Source organism: Hydra vulgaris, chromosome 07, assembly GCF_038396675.1.
Source record: "Hydra vulgaris chromosome 07, alternate assembly HydraT2T_AEP".
Taxonomy (NCBI): domain Eukaryota; kingdom Metazoa; phylum Cnidaria; class Hydrozoa; order Anthoathecata; family Hydridae; genus Hydra; species Hydra vulgaris.
This window is the reverse complement of record NC_088926.1, coordinates 9,565,001-9,586,694: the sequence shown is the minus strand read 5'-3', so window position 1 is coordinate 9,586,694 and position 21,694 is coordinate 9,565,001. Positions and strand designations below refer to the sequence as shown.

The 21,694-nt window shown below is 27.6% G+C and overlaps 1 protein-coding gene across 2 annotated transcripts in view; it reads right to left on the bottom strand.

The window, feature by feature from the left end:
* LOC105846519 (metabotropic glutamate receptor 3) overlaps positions 1-21,694 on the bottom strand; it is a 52,765-nt gene that overhangs the window by 6,413 nt on the left and 24,658 nt on the right. Inside the window, exons 2-3 of one of the 2 annotated variants that reach the window (XM_065800986.1) lie at positions 16,808-17,125; positions 16,154-16,711 (exon numbers count right to left, since the gene is read on the bottom strand). In XM_065800986.1, coding sequence (XP_065657058.1) covers positions 16,154-16,711; positions 16,808-17,072 — 823 coding nt within the window. In that variant the 5' untranslated portion in view covers positions 17,073-17,125. Of the gene's footprint in view, positions 1-16,153; positions 16,712-16,807; positions 17,146-21,694 lie in introns of both variants that reach the window. The other variant, XM_065800987.1, reaches the window with a different exon arrangement.

Sequence of the window (21,694 nt, the reverse complement as noted above, 5' to 3'; positions counted from 1 at the left end):
ACCTTCGCATCATTTTCAAAAATTATTCAGGGAAGTACTTTTTATTATGATTTTTTTTTCCACTATTGCCTAAATATTTTTAATAATTTAATAACAAATATATATATATATATATATATATATATATATATATATATATATATATATATATATATATATATATATATATATATATACATATATATATTTTTCGAGAGAGAGAGAGAGAGAGAGAGAGAGAGAGAGAGAGAGAGAGAGAGAGAGAGAGAGAGAGAGAGAGACTACTAAATTTACTAAATCTCTACAACTTTTAATATTGACATAGGATTTATAAACTAAAACTTTAATTTTATGCATATTGCTATTATTATATTGATTTGAAAATGTTTAGTAAAAAAAAATTTATCATCAGTTAAAAAAGGTTTTCTATTGCTAACACCCATCTGTAATAACAATATAACTAACTTTTTCAAGAATGTATAATATTTAGAAAAATAATCATGCAAGGCGGAAAGACAACAATACACTTTCCTTGAGAACTGATATGAGAAAATATCGTAACAGAAAAAAAGGTCATGATATTGGGAGTGACAATTTTGAAGTTGAGATAAATCATTTAGCTAAAAATATTGAATATAATGCATATCATTCCTCTGCAAAAAATGATTTATGTCAAAGCAGTGATAGTATTGAGCAAATTTCTTTGATAATAGCAAGTGACTTTGGGTATGAAGAAGCTGTGTTGTTTTCATCAGATACCTCTGATGGCGACATTATAGATACACATGCTTTGCAAATGAAATTAAGTCAACTCATCAGTGGAAATAACTGCTCACTTGTATTTGTGAATGGTTTGATAAAAATATTAAGAAAGAATGGACACTCATTATTGCCTAAAGATTCAAGAGCTTTGCTAAAAACAACTAGAACAGCCCATGAAATAGAAAAATGTGGAGGTACCTTTAAACATTTTGGTATATAAGCGGGTATTGAAAAGTGTATGCTAGAAAATCCAGAGTATTTTAATAATAACAATAGCATTGATTTACACATAAATGTGGGTGGTCTATCACTCTTCAAATCCACTGGAATTCAGCCAATATTGGGATATTTTGGTTGTCTTTATTATAACGTTTTTATAATTTATTTTTTTTCAGAGTAAGCCAGATAGCGTACTTGAATTTTTTAGTGAATTCATTGCAGAAGTTCAAAATTTAGCTGCAACAGTTATTATAAATGAAAAAAGTTTTTCTCTTTTTTTGAAGAATTTTGTTTGTAATGCACCTGCTCGTTCATTCCTGAAGTGTATTGTAAACCACACAGGTTACAATTTTTGTGAACGATGTAAGATTGTTGGCACATTTGTTTAATATAGAGTTGTTTTTAATTGTATAAATTTAGGAGATCTTCGAATAACAGCAGACTTTAACCAATTTGCATATGCAGGTGTTCATCATACTTGTTGCTTTCCATTAATTGCCATAATAACATCAATTTATCAGTTCACCGTTGGGTTCTATCCTCCTCGTATTTCTTGGCGCTGTAAAAAGATTGTTGAGATTTCTGAAACAAGGTCCTCGTGTTTATTGATTCTCGAGTGTGCAAATTCAAACAATTAACTGTAAATTAATAGAGCTCAGTGGAAATTTACCATTCGATTTTGCACGACAACCACTAGGGAGAGTGGGGCACCATGATACACTTTTGGTTTTTATTTTGTAACCACTTTTTTAAACACGTTTTTTTATTAGCGATTAGTGCAATTTTTAAATAAACATTAAACCTTTAAAATTAAATTCTTAAATTACCAAAATAAAAGAGGTCGAACTTGTAAAAACATTAGTATATTTAATTTTATTAAATAAAAGTTGAAACTTGTATCAAGGTAAACCCATGGTTTACCTTGATATAGTCTATGGGGCACCATTAAACAGGATAACAAAAATATTTTTAAATGTAAGAAAACAATACAAAAAACTATATAAAAAAAGGAAACAACATTTCCTAAAGACTCATAAATTTTTAAAACTAAGAATAGGAATCATGTTCATCACTTAACAAATCACTTTCGGAAGTAAAAGTTTTATTCTTATTTTTCTGATCAGATAGTTGTTTCTTTATCCTTCTTTTCTTTTCTTTGCTTCAGTATATTTTTTATTGGTGCATCTGTTGCTATTATGCTGCTAGCTTTATCACAAGGTTTTCTTTTATTTTTTCTTTAAGCGGTCTTCAGAAATCCTTTAAACTGAGAAGGGTAAAAACTTAAAAAAGGTAATAATTTCAAAATCAATGACTTGACTTGTACTTGGCTCGGAACTGACAAAAGTTTTAAAGCTTTTCTGGTGAAAGTAACAAGTTATTGGTATTCAGTGTTTTTCCAGTGTTTATTTGATTTGTATTTGAATTGTTTCTATCAGTATCAATACCACATAAAAAATTTGCTTCTGAATATCCATTCTTGTCAAAAGGAAATATTCCACTTTTCCTAAATTCACCTTGAATGTTTGTGGTAGTTAAAACATTTTTTCACATTCGATGCTAACACAAAATGCAATTTTGTAAGTAGTGATTCTTAAATTTAGAACACTCACAGTGACACTCTAGGATAATTTAGAAGCCAAGATTTTACTGTGTTTTTATGATAACCTTTAAATTGAAGAAATACAGAATCATCTAGGGGCTGCACTTTGTGACTATGTGGTACAATATTAAGATCAGTAACACTGTTACATTTAACAAGATCAAGAACTTTTTTAGATGAGTGGCTCTCATGATTATCAAATGTAAGTAGAGATGGACTTTTCTTTGACGAGGATTTTTTAATGTAAAATTTTGAATTACTTCTGCCAATAACTTTGTATTCATCCATCCATTGGGATTTGCAAGACCAAGAGATCCAAATGGTGTATGATTAAGCATGTGTTGCTTATAGATCTTAAATTTACTTAACACATTTGAGAGCAGGTGACAATTTACTGCTTCAAAAGATTTTCTTGCTCTTTAGTAAATACTCTTCTTGTAAAAAAGTTCGGTTTCATAGTTTTGATTTCTTCTTCTTTTATTCCTTTTTTCTTTTTTACATATTTGTATACATAAAAACACACATTAAAAATTTGCTTTTAGTCACAAACTTATACAAGTTTTATTTAGGAAAACTACTTATTGGGCAATTAATTATTGGTGCAGAATACAAGAGCGTAAATTACCAGCGAAAGGTGCTGTGACAATATCAACTTTTTCTGCAGCATTTGATGAACAACCTCCTGTTAAATGGTTAATGAACATTCTCCTGATAAAACTAAATCAACAGCTACCTTCCTTGCACTACTCGGAAGGTTCCTTTACTAGTTTTTCAAAAACAAAGAGCCTTTACAATGTACAAAAATTCCTTTCATGGTCATATGATGATTTAATACCACGCTAAGCTTTAATTTACATCTATAGATTTTATATATTAACAGAAATCAGTATAAAAACATAAAATTAATGAATGTTAATCCTTCATCAAAAAAGTGTTCATAAATATGTTGATATAAGTATAGTAAAGTAAACTTATATTTATATAAACTTGTGTAACTTATGTTTATGTGACAAAATCAATTTTATTAATATATAAGTACATCATCATACTATATGCATAAAGACTGAATAACAAAACATTCATTTTTACTACGCAAACTTCATTTAATGGTCCACCAAATTTTTTTACCGAGTTGGTGAAACATTAAAATATAGAAATCAATATTTCCCGCCGGCAATTAATTATAGTTTGCGTGACTATCGAGTAGTTTACGAAACGTACATTTATTTAGTTTCATGGTGACCCACTGAGACTGTTTCATGGTATCCTATTCATTCTGATAGAATAATATAACTGGTTTTTGTTTTTCAAAAAGTTATTTTATTAAATGTTTTTGCTACACTGAAGAGCTCATGAAATATAGTTTACAAAATAGAAGCACTTTCCGAAGAATACAGTGAATAAAACATCGTAAAAGGCAACAACTCCAAAAATTTAAAAATTACTTTGCTACAAAAAAAACACAAATTTGAACCTCTTGATATTATTGACATATTCTGATTTGAATTAAACGTTAAACAATACATCTAGTAGTAACGAATTACAACTCAAAAGGATTTTTCACAATACTTTTATATCGCTGTATAATTGCTTTGTTTCATGGTGCCCCATGTGTCATGGTGCCCCACTCTCCCCTACATTAGCTAATTTATAACTTTGGAAAGCAATTGAGTTGAGTTTATTCTTATTTTACACTAGTCCATTTGTTTTAAAATCTGTCATACCAAAAATCTACTATCAACATTTTCTTGTTCTGCATATTGCTATAAGTATATTTTGTAATTCAAACAAAACTTTTAGAGACTATTATCATGATTTCGTAAAAGGTCTTTTAATTTTTTTGCTTAGGGCGCCAAAGATTTGTATGGTCCAGTCTTTACTGTGTACAATATACATGGTCTTGTACACTTGCATGAAGATGTTGCATTTTCAGCCAAGTAGCTAAATGAAATTTCAGCATTTCCATTTGAAAAATTATAATATCAATCAAAAAATGGTAAAAAATGCAAAGAACCCATTTGCATAAGTAGCAAAACGATTTTCAGAAACCGGATTGCAGAGATCAGTGCACATTGCTGAACCCAAAGTTTCATTAAGAGAACGAGATTCTTTTTTTTTTTTTGTGAGAAAGAAAGGAGAATATGCAATCGTGCGACAAAAGATTGACGATAATCATTTGCAGTGTGATACCTTTAAACTGGCAAAATGTGAAAACTACTTTGTATTAACAATAAATTCTAAAGAATTAAACATATCAGTGATAAAAGATTTTAACAATTTGTCTTTCAAATCAGTTGTTTTAAACACAGCAGAATTATCATCTAAAGTTGCTCACATGAAGTACCAAAGAAGTAGCTTTTTTTTGCATCCGTTACTGCACATGTGTTCAAAACAATTGTAGGTTGTTTAAAATATAGTATAAAGTAACAATATTGATTTTGATTTTACTTTTCCCTCATCACATTTTTTGTTTGTTCTCAAAGAATGTGGTAACTTAACAAATGTGGACTTTTCACTTTTCAAGCTGACAAGGAAGAGTGCATGACCTGCAACTACACTAGAGCAGCTGATAGTAGCAATGACGAAAAAAGGTTAAGGAAAACTATGGTCAGAGGGTGGCTTTACCACAACCACCTACACTTTATCAATCAAGGGGAAAAGAACGCAAGAAAAAAAGATTTTGAAAGTGATAACACAACCAATGAGTTTATGGTATTTGAATAGAACCTCTCGAGTGACACATTTCTATTAGTAAAAGTAAAGTTGTTAATGACAATTCTTTAATAGATACTTTTATACTATTAGTTGCCTAATTAACTACGCAGGTCGAAAAAAATAAATAAATAATAAGCGTCCCCTTCCGTTAATTAGGCACTCGTAAGAGTTCATGTAAAATTCTATTTATTGATGTATTGAATATATATATTGGATTTTACACAGGTAAAGATTTAATTACGTTTTTAATAGTATTTAATAATAGTTTTAACCTAAACCAATTGTTTGTCACTCTAGCTGACGCAACTTTGCCAAGTGAGTAGATACGACTGGAAAGACTGCCCCAAAAACATCATAAAACGTGTTCTGAGCAATAAGGTAATGGCTAGTTCTAACTTTCAGGGCTCGGTAAAGGAATAAGTAGAAAAACTAAACTTGCGGATGCGAAAATTTGACGCCTTATATACAATGCTGCACTACATAATTTTCCGAAAACAACGGAAACTGAGTTTTAGAATAAAACTCATAGCATATTAAGAAATGCTCCAGCACACAAGAATGTTGAACTAAAAACATAATATACTGAAATAAATATTTAAGTTTTTATTGTATTGTGCCTTCTAATATATGTGTATTGCATGTTTTTGAAATAATACTTTTCATTTTTACAATATAAAGTACTCCTCTGATATTTATTTTACATAAAACTAATTTAGACCAAATTGTTTTAAAATTTTTGTAACTTTTTTTAAGCATATTACCCGTCTTCCAATTACTGGTATGAAGTGTCTTGAAGACATTTGATAGGTAGTAGTCTCACAGATGGCTAATTTGAGATGCCTCAAATGCATCTGAATTCATACATTTAAAAAGTGTTTACGTAGTAGCCGTCTTTAAGATTACTAACTCGAAGTGTCTTAAAGACATTTAATATGCAGATTTCTCACAAATGATAATTATGAGATATTTCAAAGACATCTGAATTCAGACGTCTAAAAGAGGTTAACACTGAGATTTCTTTTAGATGGCATTTAGACACCAGTCTGAGATGTTGTTGAGATGTCTAATAGATATCTTGGTGCCCACTGGGTACTATTCATTAAAGGAATAGTATTAGCTCCTTCTATAATAGATCGAAATATTAACAGTCTCATCTATCCAATTAAATAAAACAACTTTATTATGTAAATTATTGTGGTTATTACATTTTACTATTTTGTTAAAAATATTCTATATATTCAATCACCCTTGTATAAACTCCTTTATAACTATATAACAAAAAGTTTTTACATCGTATGATTATTCTAGAACTCTACTTGTAAAAAACATTCAAATACCGAAAAATATCAAAACAAAGTTGTGAGCCAAAAAACGATTTGAAATCCGTCATATAAAGAAGAAGTTTTATTCTTTAAGAGATTAGCAAAATGTAAATGTGGGGAGTAATGATTGAAAACAATATCTAGTTTAATCTATAAATAACCTGTGATATGGCCTACAACACGTAGAAAATTCTTTTTACTTTACATTATTCATTTTATGATATCTTAAAATGCATTTTAACAAAAAGATTTTTTTGACGTCAAAGTTTTTTTACAAATAAGTTATTATTAAACAAAGCTTTCAAATCAATTAAAATATTTACTATCACATGAGATATTCTTATTTAAATAAAATGCATTTATATTTCCCAAAAGTGAGTGTTTTTCGATTAATAAATTGTTTACTAAATGAAGTTTGCAAAGCAAAAATGACTGCTAAATCCCGGTTTATTTTGTAAAATTATTTCAAAAAATGACACAATAAATTCCAACCCGCCTAGAATTTCAGTCATTGGCGGCGCCTTTATCCATAACAATGCGTTAAAGGTCCATCAATGTAAACGTCCTTGATTTAACTAAAACAAAGTATACATTTTTCCATCGCTTTTAAAGACGCAATAAAATCCCCTTCAAATTTCGAATACTTTGTATTGAAAGTCAAGCTATAAAAAAGGAACACTAATTAAATTTTTAAGACGTCCTTGACGAAAACGTAACACTTACAGATTATATACATTGTTTTGAAGGTATAATCTCGAGAACTATTGGTCTACTTTAAAAAGCGAGGTCTTTAATAAATCAAAATTGTTTAAAACTGCTGTTAATAAAGCTGAGTATACTCAATGTCTACCAACTAAATATTTATCATCTTTTAATTTTTATGTTCAAAGTAAATACAACAATAACTGAAATTTTTAATTTGTTGTTCGTAATAATTAGACATAGATACTTACCCAAATACTCAAACAACATTTGTATTCAGCCCAAATAATTTTTTGCCTCAACTGAGTTTTCAAAATTTTATAGAGGGCCAAAAATTGAATAAATTTCTATTTAATAAACTTTAGAGTCTTGATACTCTTACAGAATTCAAGGAGAAATTGAAGCAAATACATCTGGTTGGTGACTGATTGAGTGATTTCTTCTGAATTTGTCTGGGTGGAAGAAATAAGATTTATCAATTTATTTTAAAGTTTATCTTTGTCAACCTAGTGTCGCTTTGGTTGAATCATCCTTAAATTTATATTTTTTATTATGGAGAGATTCAGATCCTCATCAATTTTGGTTTCGACTATTAATTTTAATTAGTATTTAATCTTAAGTAATTTAACATTTTTTTAATTTTTACTTGAAAAGAGTTCAATCGACATTTTATTTTTTTCTATTTTTTAACTTCATATTTTATGTTTGATATACCGTAAATATTTTGATATACCGTTAACAAACCGTGTCATACTCACAACTAAATACTTAAGTCAAGGAAATGCAAAATCAAATGATTATTTGTAATGAATTTTTCTAGGAAGCACAAAAGTTTGATTTTGAAAATTTTGATTCTCGAAGAGGAAGTTGTTGTTGAAAATTCCTGAAATACAGATGACGAAAGTGAAAGACAATCGCAAACTCTAGAACATAAGAGAAGGTTAAATGTGTTAGAAAAAAAATATTGGTACAATCATCACCAAGATGTTTTGTGGAGCGCACGTTGCCATTAGCTGCTACTAAGCCGTTCAAAGCCACTCTTTCTGAAATAAGAAAATTCAAAAAAATACACGAGCGCCTAAGTATGATGCAATTATTACTAATCTTAAGAGACCATGCAAAGATATTGCTCCGAGATGGGGTAGTACGTATATTATGATATCAGACATGTTTGGAAAACTTGCTATATATAAAAAGATAGGAACGAATCAAAATAAAAACGACCTAAGATTAAATGATGAAATCTGGAAATTTATTGAAGAATATACAAAAGTATTTGAATCAGTTTTTTTTTTTGAAATGAAAGATTTTTAAAGATCAGACTATACCATGTCGGACTTCTTTTTCGATGGATGAGAATGACAATGAACTTGGAAAAATTTCCCAATGGAAAAAACAATTTTAAATAAAACTTCTCGAAGTTTCAAATATACGTTTGCAAAAAATTTTTGAGTGCGATGCTTTTATTGCTGCACTCTTATTGGATCCTCTTTTCGCATGGAGTACTACTGGTCATGAAGTCTTCAACAATTTAATGGGAAATTTTGGAGTAAACCAGTTACTTAAAGTTCCTTGTTTTATAAACTCATAAATATAATTTGCTGATATTGCTCGACAAGATGAAAATGTACAAGATAAAGCTGAAGACCGTTTGACTCAACTTTCACGTATTTCAATATTACTTAATAATTGATACTTATCAATATTTGATATATAATGATTTAAATGAAATTTTTATTAAATAATTTATATAAAAGATATTTTTTTATGTAGCGTTCAAAAGTTTTTATTGCAAATTAATAAAAATTTAATACTACTTAGGATAGATTAGGGTAATATGAGCATACTTAAAGATTTCTTAGATTTAAGCAGTGAAGTTGAAGTTGCTTTGTACTTTTTGAATCCACTTTATGGGGTGATAACAGGAATCAGTACAATTAGAGCAAATTTTTACGCAGTAATTATTGGCTATCATCTAATCAAAACGCTGCTAAACTTTTTGGGTTGTTAAAATAACACCATCACGAATGAATAAATCTGTGGTCCGAAATTTTAATGCTAAAATAATGAAATTTATTTTTTTTATGAAGAAAAATATGTTAGCTAAAAATCCAATCCATTTTTGTTTGAGAAACAATGCATGAAAATATTGAATTTTGACTTTATTTGAAGATGCAATTTTTGTGTAATATGAGCATGCTCAATTTACCCAGTATTTTTCATTGAAATTACCTAGTTTAAAGTCCTAAAATAGCAGTGGTTTTAATTGCTTTTTGAATAAAAACCAAATATAGTAAAAAATTTAATTATTTTAACAATACTCAATATTTTTCTGTAATTTAAAATCAAAAAATTTGAATTTTTATTATTCAAAAGTTTCAGTTAATAAAATTGAATAAACATTTTTTTGTTGTTGTTGTTGCGGAAAACATAATAGTATAGTTTCAACAAAAATTTGATCTCTTAATGATAAGTTTTGTTTATAACGAATCATAATACTCCAAAAATAAGTTCTAATGTCAGGTTGATATTCTTTCAATTAAATAATGTTATTTTTTTGAGCTAATTTAAAGTGCTCATATTACCAAGTGGTCTGGGTAATATGAGCACTTTTGCTACATTTTCAAAACCTCTGCATTTTTAAGAAAAAAGTCCGGGTGCCCAAATATTTTAGTGGATCATGAGTAGGGATCCATAAAAATGGTTTATTCGCAAAAAATTTGGATGCAGCATAATTATTTTTTGAAAAATTAAATTTTTGCTTAAGGTACCTACCCTGCTAGGTTTTTGGTTAAGGTATCAACCGTACTAGGTTTAAATTATTAATTTTCATCATCAATAAAAAAACTAATAATGTCAAGGGTTAGGGTCATAAATTCATCTATTTTTTCTTTTCAAAAACCAAACTAAATGTAAATATAACATTTTACTGATTTACAAGTTAGTTTGATTTTTAAAGCTTTTGTATATCTTATTAATTTGATTGAATTAAATCAGATAAATTAGACAAAATTTGTTGCTTGATAAATAACTAATCTATCTTTTTTAAGGAGAAGGTCAATGTTAAACATACATCTTAAGACAAATACAAGAATTTATCAGCAAATAACAAATATTGTGTATAGAGAGCCACGTATCGGGGCCAATGAAGATTTTGATATTCTTGAATATTGGCATTTAAAAATTGATGATTATAATTGGAAGGAACTTTATAAGATTTCTCAATTTGTTTTTGGTGCTGCATTTTCTCGGGTTAGAGTTGAACGATATTTTAGTAGTTTTGCAATGGTTTACACTTATTTGAGAACTCGACTTTCGGAAGAAACATTATAAACGCGATATTAGTCGTGATAGAAAATTTGGATTTGCTTGACAAAGTAAAATTCTTTTAACAACGTTAACCTTATAAAAAAAATGAATGTACGTAACGCTATTTAATTTAAAATTTAAAACAAACAATTGATTTTTCTTGAAAAGTCTTGTCTTTAATTAACGAAAGTTAATTTCAAATCTAGTGAAATTAACTTTTTTAATGTCAATCAAATTGATTTTTAAATAATTCAATGTGAAATAAAATGAAAAAAGTTACGTATGAAAATGCTAAAAAATTTTTAATTATAAAATTCATTTATACTTAAATGATTGTTCCTTGAACATTCGTTTAAGTAGAAATGAATATTATTGCCGGAAAAGAGATAAAAAAATATTTTTTTCCGGCAAGAGTTTCCAGCGCGTGTGGCCAGAAACTCTTGTCGGAAAAAATACCAGTAACTTGGTAGCGCATTTTTAGAATATATATATATATATATATATATATATATATATATATATATATATATATATATATATATATATATATATATATATATATATATATATATATATATATATATATATATATATATATATATATACATAAAATTATAAATAATGGCTCGCACAAAATTTATTTAAAGAGAAAATCTTAAATTCAATTAAAAATAGGAAATTTGCTTTTAAAAAAAATTTTATAGAAGATTTTTTACTCGTAAGTGAAAGTTTAATATGAAATTCTTATTGGGTAGTATATAAAAAGAAAAAAAAAAAGCGGGAGTAAAAATCATGCTAATGTAATAGCCACCTCAGTGAGCATGATACGTTTTTTTTAGGTTCAAACCTAATAAAAACGTCCAAAGAACGTTTAAAAAACGAACTGTGCCCACTGGAAGAGGAAATGCCGTAGTGGCCTAAATAAATTTATTTTTGCACTCTCGCTCCAAGAGACTTCTAAAACCATCTTAAAATACTTTTTTTAAATATTATAACTATTGTGCATATTTTATTTATTAATAACATTAATAATAATAGTTATTTTTATAAATTATAAACTTATAAATTATCATTATGAATAATTATTATTAATATGTAATGAATACGTGTTTTTTAGACTCATCTTTTTTAAAAAACAAAAAATAAAATTAACTTTTGCGACTTAACTTTAACATTAATGTTTTTCCTATAATTAATGTTTATTAAAAATTTCTTTGTTTTTATTTTTAAAAGTTTCTTAGAATACATACACATACATACGTCGACTAATATAGCCGTAGTCACAGTGTACAGTACATATACTGACTGGCATAAATAAAGGGTTTAAGCTTTGGCAGGCATCTTTAAACTACAAGCATTTCAATCTTTATTTAAATAAGATTTAGTTAGTCGTTAATAAATTAATCTAATTTATATTAAAAGTTAAATTACGGTGGATTTTTTGATGAAATAGCCTAAATAAATGGCTGTAATTTATGTACAAATAAGCGCATACAAACAAGAAAAAATTATTCGAACACGCAAATATACAAATAATGCTTGCAGGCATTTTATAGTTTTAAACGTACAACAAGAAACATCGCTGAATCGATTAAAATATTTAATTAACTCAATTTAAATATTTTAAAACTTTATAAATTGAATTTTCAATTCTACCTTCTTAAACATTTAAACGTTTTAAAATTTGGAATGTTTTTAAAGTATGGAGTGAATTTATGAATTTTATTAGAGTCAATTTAAAAATTATTATTTTTTATTATTGCTGTAATTTGGCAAAATTATTAGCGTAATACAGCGTGGTCGCAAATTTTTAATAAACATTCGCAGATATTTTTATAATAACTTTTACAATATCTAATTTTTAAAAATAAGTATTTGACGTTATGGTAAATGATAAAATAGATAAAAAGTTTGACATATTGACTTGTTCTAAAAAACTTTTATCAAAAATGGTCAACTTATTTACTTATTTACTACTTATATAATTGCATAGATGTAAATTTTCCAACTTTTAACTTTTGTTTTGTATAATAAAAGTACTAACTTATACTACTTGATTTATTAGTTTATAAAAAAATAACAACTTTTTTAAATACTCAAAACTTTTGCAAACAATCATATAGAATGAAACTTGATGTCAAGTATTTAAAAGTTGTTTAGTTAATATTTAATTGATTTAAAGCAAACGAGCAAATATTTTTCATTACATTCCCCGGCGGGAGGTAAATATTTCCGCCTCCAATTTGACGGCCGCAGCCAGTTAGGAGGCAGAAGCTATTGGAGGCAGCCTCCAAATCGCTTTGCCCTCAAAATTTCTTCTTGAGGCGGCCACCATTGGCTATCTCTCTATTGACATCGGCCTCCAAAACTTTTTGCATGCAAAAATGAACTCTGGCTGCTGTCGCCAATAGAAAGGCGGGAGCCACTGGAGGCGGAAGAAAGAACATTTTGCCCCGAAAAATTAATCGGGAGGCAGCAACCGTCTACTGCGGAATAAAAGCGGAGGCGAGAAGATTAACACCGTTTATCAACACTGATCTCTATTGCAACATATAAGCATAAAATTTCTACCGCTGTTTTGATGTTTATTGAAATTTTAGGCTTTTTAAAAACTCTCCCTTTTGTTTGTTATAGTATATAATATTTTTATTTATGTTATGTACATAGCATTAATAGAACTTTAAAAATGTTTTACTTTGTATTTAGAAAATTGGTAAAGATTAAAAAAAAAAAAATTAATGAGCAAGCGACAGGATTTGAATCCTCGCATTGAACTTCTTTGTGAAACTTGATATATGTTTTAACATTACATAATTTGAGGTTTACATAAGTTAGATATTTGCATACACTTTTGTTTACATTTTCTTATGCAAAAAGTGGAGCGGCTCATTCTCACCGTTATTTTGGGTCTAATTGCTGCTGTGAGTTCTGTGCAAACACGCAAAAATGATTAACGGCAGCAGCAGCAGGAGCAACAGTATTAAATTTGAAATTAAATTATTATAGGATAGAATAGAATATCTTAAGCCCCCTACAGCTAAGGGCCCCTCGCATTGCGTTGATTTGTGGAATTGTATTTCCGCCACTGGATATACAATTTAATGGGAGGCCATGCTTAGGAAGGCTACAAGAAAATATTCAGCATTTATGCAAACACGTTGAACAACAACCTTCAGTATCAACTTGAACGCGGTCCCAACAGCTTGGAATACCCTAAACTTTGCTATAGAGGGTTCAAAAGATTCTGAAACAGTTTCCCTAAAAGATATAAATAGTGCAGAAACTGGTTCCAGCAAATTTTTGTGCACAATAAGCGTATGCTATCCATTTCCATGAATTGCAATACAAGAACCTGAGTTGATTAAAAACTTTATAATCGGTGACGAAACATTACGTCGGGCGATGATTCTCTTCCTAGATTGAGCGCGTCAGTGATAAGAGAAAAATTGATGATATTTGAAAGACATTGTTTTCAAAATTAAACAAAATTTATTTCCAAGAAGTCTGTTTTCTGCTTATAAAATGATATATGTGAATGGAAGAAAATTAAAAAATTTTTCTTTTTAAATGGTATAGTGAGTTTTGGGCCACTCTATTCATGTCGCAAGTAACTTTTCAAGGGAGTGTAACAATTGTTGCAAAAAAAAAAAATTTAGACCAGATTCTTGAACTTTAAACTGGATTTTAACGATTAATGGAACAATTTTGTTTAAGGAATATTGAAGTAAGTATATATATATATATATATATATATATAATATATATATATATATATATATATATATATATATATATATATATATATATATATATATATATATATATATATATATATATATATATATATTTATGTATATATATATATATATATATATATATATATATATATATATATATATTATATATATATATATACATATGTATATATATTCAATATGTATATATATCCTACAAACTATTTTCATTTAACATAGTCTTTGATCTATAAAGATTCGTCTGAATTATTGATCCCATTAATAAGCTTTAATTTATACCAAAAATTAAGTTACAGGAAGTCATAGACGTCTTACAGTACAGTTACAGACGTATGTACAGTAATATCTTACACTTTTAACTTTTTACTCTGGTCAAGAATCTCTTTTCAAAATATAATTATTTCCATTTTAAGACATTTCCGGTAAAAAGTTATGAGCTAAACACTGAAACGATGAGCTATGTGATTAAATGAAATACGCCCTATTATTTTTTAAAATTATTATTTACTTATTAGTGCTGTTTTGAGGATGGATTTAATTTTGAATATATTAAATCAGCCTGTTCTTAAAACAGCATTTGCATGTAATAATATTTCCAAAAAATGCATATACAGTCGTCCCCCGGTTAACGAACTTAATTCGGAGTACGAACTAGTTCGTTATCCGAAAAGTTCGTTAACCGAAACGCGTTTTCCCATAGGCCGCCATTAAAAAATTTTTAATTGGTGGATTTTGCCGAAATAATGGGGGAAAAAATTCAAAAAATTGTCCAACTTGTTAAATAAAATAGGCAAAGGTGAAATGATTGAAACCTGAGATTTATGCACTTTTAAAAATTGAAACAAATTGAAATTGTGCATGAAAATTGCTTGTCAAAGTTTAAGAAAAAACTAAAAATTGAACATGAGCATTGCTTATCAAAAAATGAAAATTCAACAAGAAAATTGCTTGTCAAATTTTTACCAAAAAATTGAGAATTGAACTTGAAAAATGCTTGTCAAAATTTTACGAAAAAATTGACACTCCATGACACTCACAAAACTGAGGGGGAAATGCTGGACGGCGCGCCCGACCTTCACGCGCGTGTGCACGCCATTTGGCGGTCCCGGTTCGTTAACCGAGTTCCGGTTCGTTAACCGGGGGAGGATTTTGGGCAAACTTTCGGTTCGTTAACCGAAAGTTCGCTAACAGGGGGGTTCGTTAACCGGGGGACGACTGTAATGTCTATATACAAAAAAATTTGCAATAATTGCACATGCAAAGCAAAAATGTATATTAAATAAAAAAGTTGGAACTAATTACTAACTCCAGGTACAAAAATAAGTTCTTAAAATACTAATAAAATAAAAGAGTTAAAAGAAAGTAATAATGATAAATTTCGCTTCAAAAATATATTTAAAAAAGAAGCATAAATAAACATTTCTAAAGAATTCTAAAGAATTCTTTATAAAATTGTCAACTTATTCCACATATAGACGTCATGAATGTTATAAGTGCTGTAATATTTATTTAACACGGTTGTAAAATATTACAGTACTAACGACATTTATAACGTCAAGTAATTTAATTTTTATTATTAATTGAAGTTTATTAATTTGATCATTCGTTTCTGATGTATCTTTATTAGAAAACCACTGTGTAAAATATATGTATGTAGGTATGCATATATATATATATATATATATATATATATATATATATATATATATATATATATATATATATATATAATATATATATATATATATATATATATAAGTGTGTGTTTGCGTGTGTATATAAACTATTACCTATCCAGGTAACATTTTTCAAACCACGTGCTATACTTTTTGAAATTATAATTGATCCAGATGGAGGTTCGCTCCATAATACTACAACGCGGGAGTTTTTTTCAATCTTTTCCAAGATTACATTAACTTCGTCATCAGGGAGATTTAGATCAAACATTTGATCAACAGAAAAACAAATATTTTTATCCTTCGCAGCTTTGAGAATTTCATCACGACCAAAACGACCATATTCGTCGTTGGAAGTAAATAACGATATATATGTCCATTGAAACTTATCAATCAAATCAATTATTGCATTTGCTTGGTAGTTGTCAGTAGAAATAGTTCTAAAAAAATTGCGATATACGGTGCGTTCTGATAATGATATACTTGTTGATGCATACGAAGCTTGAGGTATAAAATCAGGTAGCAACATGGTACTTACAGCCGTACTTAAAAAACTCGAACCAGGTCCTACTACTCCTATAAGAGCAGAGCTTTGTCTTTTATCCAACAAGAAATCAATGGCATGATTGCATGAGCACAAAATCTCGTGACTTGTATCTCGAATCTCAAATCCTTAAATTTAAAGAAAGAAGTATTTAATGCACTCTTGTAGAATCAAATCTTAAATACTAGTATCATTTTAATCAAAATATATCAAAATATTTTTACCCAATTTAATTCCTGGCAATATATCGTTGATTTCATTTATTTCTTGAATTGCAAGTATCATTGATGATACTAACAGAATAGGCGCTTCGTTAAGAACATAAGAGCTGCCCTCTTTAACATGAGTAGAAAAGAGGCCTCCCAAAAAGTATGATGCATTTGTTAAGTGACGTAGTACTAAGTTTGAGTTTCCACAGTTTTGAATTGAAGAAAGAGTTGAAATGGAAAATAATTGAAAAAACTGATGAAGTTTAATAATAAAGAACATTCACATTTCTTAAAATACCAGAGTTTAAACGTATTCAATTGAATGAAATGAATCTAAAGTTTTACAAAAAACTCTAAAAAAAAAATATAAGAAGTTCAAAATTATAATATTAAAAAATAAAAGTATAAAAATGCAAAAATCGGTAGGTATCGAGAAAAAGAACTCCGTAGTTTGAACTCAAGTTTGCTTTGACTTAAATATTGCTATAAGCAGTTTTTGTTTTCAGAAATATAAACCTTCTTTTAGTTCAATTCTCGTCCGTATGCTGCAGATAAGGTAAGATTATTTTATTATTATTAGCAAAGTTAAAATAGTTGAATGTTGTTTTTATGTTATAAAACTAATTTTGCATTATTAAAATGTAAATTAGAAAACTTAAAGTTATATATAAATCAGAATAATCCTTTATGAAGACCAAATAAAAAAAAAACTATAACCTGTGAAATTGAATTAATAATGCAAAAATAAAAATAAATATTTAAAAATATCTGAATAAGTAATTATCTAAATATCTGAATTACTAATGACTATTCTTTTAACTGCGTATATAAACTAAATTTAAGGTAATAAGCGATTTATAAGAAGCGTTTTTCTTGTGATGAATCTGCATAAACATAGATCTTATCCAGAAATTTAAACAAAGTTTTTTAACAATTCTCGTTTGTAAAAGTATTTTTAAGGATGTGAATACAAAATAAAATAAAACGACAATTAAATAAATTAAAAAAAAGTATTGTTCTGATAAACAGCCAGTCGTATCTCAACATAATCGAAGTGCTTGTTAAGTTGTAGTGCTTTAAAAGTTTTTTATAATATTCTGAAGGCTATTTTAGAGGTGGAATGCAAGAAACGAAAATGAAATTTGAAGTTATACTTTAAGTCTGAAATTTGATTTGAGCAAATGCAAATAGCGAACTTAAACTCAAGCTATATTTGAAAATCGGCCATTTTCAAGTTAGACTTGAAAAGCCAACTTGAAAAAGCAAAAATCTTATCCAATTGCAAGAAGCAAACTTGAAATTTCATGTTATACTTCAAATCTGAAGTCTGACTAAAATGTAATGCAAGAAACAAACTTGAAACAAACTCGTTCTTAAAAAACCCGATTTCAAGTCATTTTTTGAAGTTCGGTAAAACCATTCTTGAAAGCAAACTTAAAATAAAAAAAAGAATTGTCATTATAATTTTGTAAATAAGTGGTAAAGAACTTTTATCAGTTTATTCAATTCACGAGTGAATGGTTAATGAATCATTATTTTTATACTATATAAATACATTTCACTAGTACAACAACTGTCAATTGTATTTCGTTTTTATGCTACTGGCAGAAGTATAGCATGAAAGTAGTTTACCTGAAATGAACCAGAAGTACTGGTTCATTTCAGTTGAGAAAATATATATATTATCATCGTAATTACATTATCATTACTATAACTATACCATATTAAATATATATTTATAGATATATATATATATAAATATATATATATATATAATATATATACATATATAGTATATATATATATATATATATATATATATATATATATATATATATATATATATATATATATATATATGTATATATATATACACATATATATATAAATTTGACGAACTTTTACAATTTCTAAGGTATATTTTAACAATAGATGGAGCATATCCTATAAGTTTTTACCAATTTTGCAATTAAACAGGTTTTAGAAGCTCATCAGCATATCCGGATTATAGGGGACAACTCACCATGTTATCAGCACAAGTATGATACTGGAATTTTGTTTTGGAATTCGTTTGCAATATCCCTTTACAATTACAGCCAAAATATTTTACAGACATTAATGTACCTTGCTTCGCTTTACAACATTGCTTTTCTTTATAATGATGTTTGAGTAAACAACGAAATGAAAAACTTTAATGAGGAAAATGTTTCCAAAGCATCTAAAAGAGGTTTTTTAAAAGAACCTAAATGAGTGACTAGATTCTTTTAACAAATATTTAACTTATCAAAGAATAAAAATATAGATAATCGAAAAGTATCAACAAAGAAAATCTTTATTAGAGATAAAGTAAATATATACCTTATATTGAAAATAAAAGTATTATCTTGTGAAATAAAAATAACATTTAAAAACATAGAAATACTCTGACAAAATAATCTTTAGAATTGTGTTTATTAAAATTGGTGTATTAATATGTAACATTGTCAATATATATTTTTAAATTTTTATTTTAATGTCATAATATTTTATTCGGCTTTTCTGGTACTTCAAGTTTTCTGAAAATATTAGAAGACCTTACTTCAAATATGAACTTTAATGACTCATTTGTTCTTTTTGTATTTAATAATATTGATATTGTAAAATGCAATATGTAAAGAGCAAGAAAGAAAGTTGAGTTTGTTTTGTATCAATAGATGTATCCTAAAAATGTACTTAAAACCTTTAAATTTTTTAAAACTTTAATAAATTAAACTCTAAAATTGCATTATTCACATAAAATTTTAAAGTAGAGTTAAATGATTTTGTGGTAATATTTGCAAAATGTTTTATCTTGTTAGGATATAAGAATTTATTTAGGTCAGTTTCACAAGTCTTCTTTTCTTCTCTTTTACTAAAATTCCAAAAATAAATGGGTTTATTTAGCCAAAATCAATTGTTTATATTATATTCTTATTAAATACAAACTTTTTTTTCTTTAATTCATATATTGAGCGAAATGGCCACACTCCTCCTCCTCTCACTTCAAGGATACAAGTCAGCTTAAACTAAGGGGCAATTTCTTGCAAAGTTTCCTTATTTGACATAAGTATAAACATATGGGTGTTTGGAGTTTGCTCCGTGTCTGGAGGTTAGTTATTACATCTGTAATAATATGTAATAGCTAACCTCCGTGTCTGGAGGTTAGTTATTACATATTATTATTCTGGATCTGCCTCTGATCCATACAGACTTCGATCCTATCGTTCTACTGCCGACTTTTAAGCAGTTATAACTGCTTACAAGTCGGAAGTGAAAAAGATTTTGTCGTCCATTATATGAAATCCAACTTGTGTTAACCATTTTCTTCTAAGGATTTTGTTCTCTACCTCCCAATATATATCATATTAGTTCTGGTGTTAAAAACAGTTGTCATAATTTTAACTAATTTTACGCCAACTTCAAACGTAAATGGTGCTTGCTTGCAGCCTTGTTGGAGTTAATTTTTTAGAATAAAAATTTAACAAGAAAAATGTATAATAAAAACTGTGTGTCCGATATAAATGCTATGCTGATAACCGCATAGCATAAATGCCATATGCTGTCGTAGTTAGAGTCTTGGACGAAATAGAATGTAACACAAGCATGTTCATTTTCCACTAGTTTTTTAAATTACCAAGTTTTAAAACAAGATCAAATTTGATTTTGTAAGTTAATATTATAAAGTATAAAACTCATAAGTATTGTCTAAAAATATATAGTTAATTTGCTTTATTTAAAAGGTTTTACAATTTCTAATACTCTATTATTCCAAACTTTTTTTCTGATTCCGCCTTCAAATCAAGGCCTTTTAAGTTTTCAAGTTAGACTTTTTCAAACGCAATCTTGAAATTTTCGAATCTCGTTTACGCATTTGCTTAAGCTTTTTTTTGAAGTCTTATTTAACGAAATCAGAATTCAAAGTTCAATTCAAACTTCACTCAAGTTCGCTTTTTGCATTCCACCCTAGGTTTACTTAAAAAATTGATCTACTAATATATATAATTTTTTTCTTATTGATATACTTGTTTTATTACACAGTTATCTTATTTATTTTACAACGCAATTATATAATGACACTTAGCGTAATCTCATATTTGAATTTATGATCTTTTTAGGTTCTATTTTGCGTTCTTTTAATTTGATTATAAAAGTAATAAATATATTTTTTAATTGATAATAATTTGTGTAAAATTGTCTTAACCGCAGTTTATTAAATTTTACACAAAAATTTATTTGACAGATTCTTGTTAAAGATTTTTCTTATTAGTATAAAATTGTTATTTGTCATTTCATCAACAATGGCTTTAAATATGTCTAACATTGAAGAAATTACGTTTATCAAAATGTCAGGTTCATTATATCATCATAAGCCTGAAATGAAAGCCCTATCAAAGATTTCAACTTGATTTAGAAACTTTTTTTTGAATGATTTATCGGAACAATTGTAACATGAAAGTAGTTTTAAACTAATAATAAAGTAATTTATTGAAACATTTTTTAGATTACCATTAGTGATGGTATAACACAAGCGTTAATTTTGAGCCAAAAATCTCTAACGGCAAATTGTTCGCGTGACCATCAAAACTAAGTGTCGCGTAGACGGGAACTTTTTTACGTTTGGTTCAGGATACACTAAAATATGCAGCTAAGCATGGCTTAATTGGTCAAAAAGTGAATGTTTTTATGTGTTAATATGTTAAAATATAAATTGTATTTTTTTCATCTTTCAAGCTCATATGTATTTTTACACATTCTTCGTATTATTTAAATAGAGATAAATAAAACTACAAAAAGATACTCAACAAACCACTATGTTGCCTCATCAATACCCATAGTTTTACATTTGAAATTAATACGTGCATTAATATCTTTCATTTTAGCAAG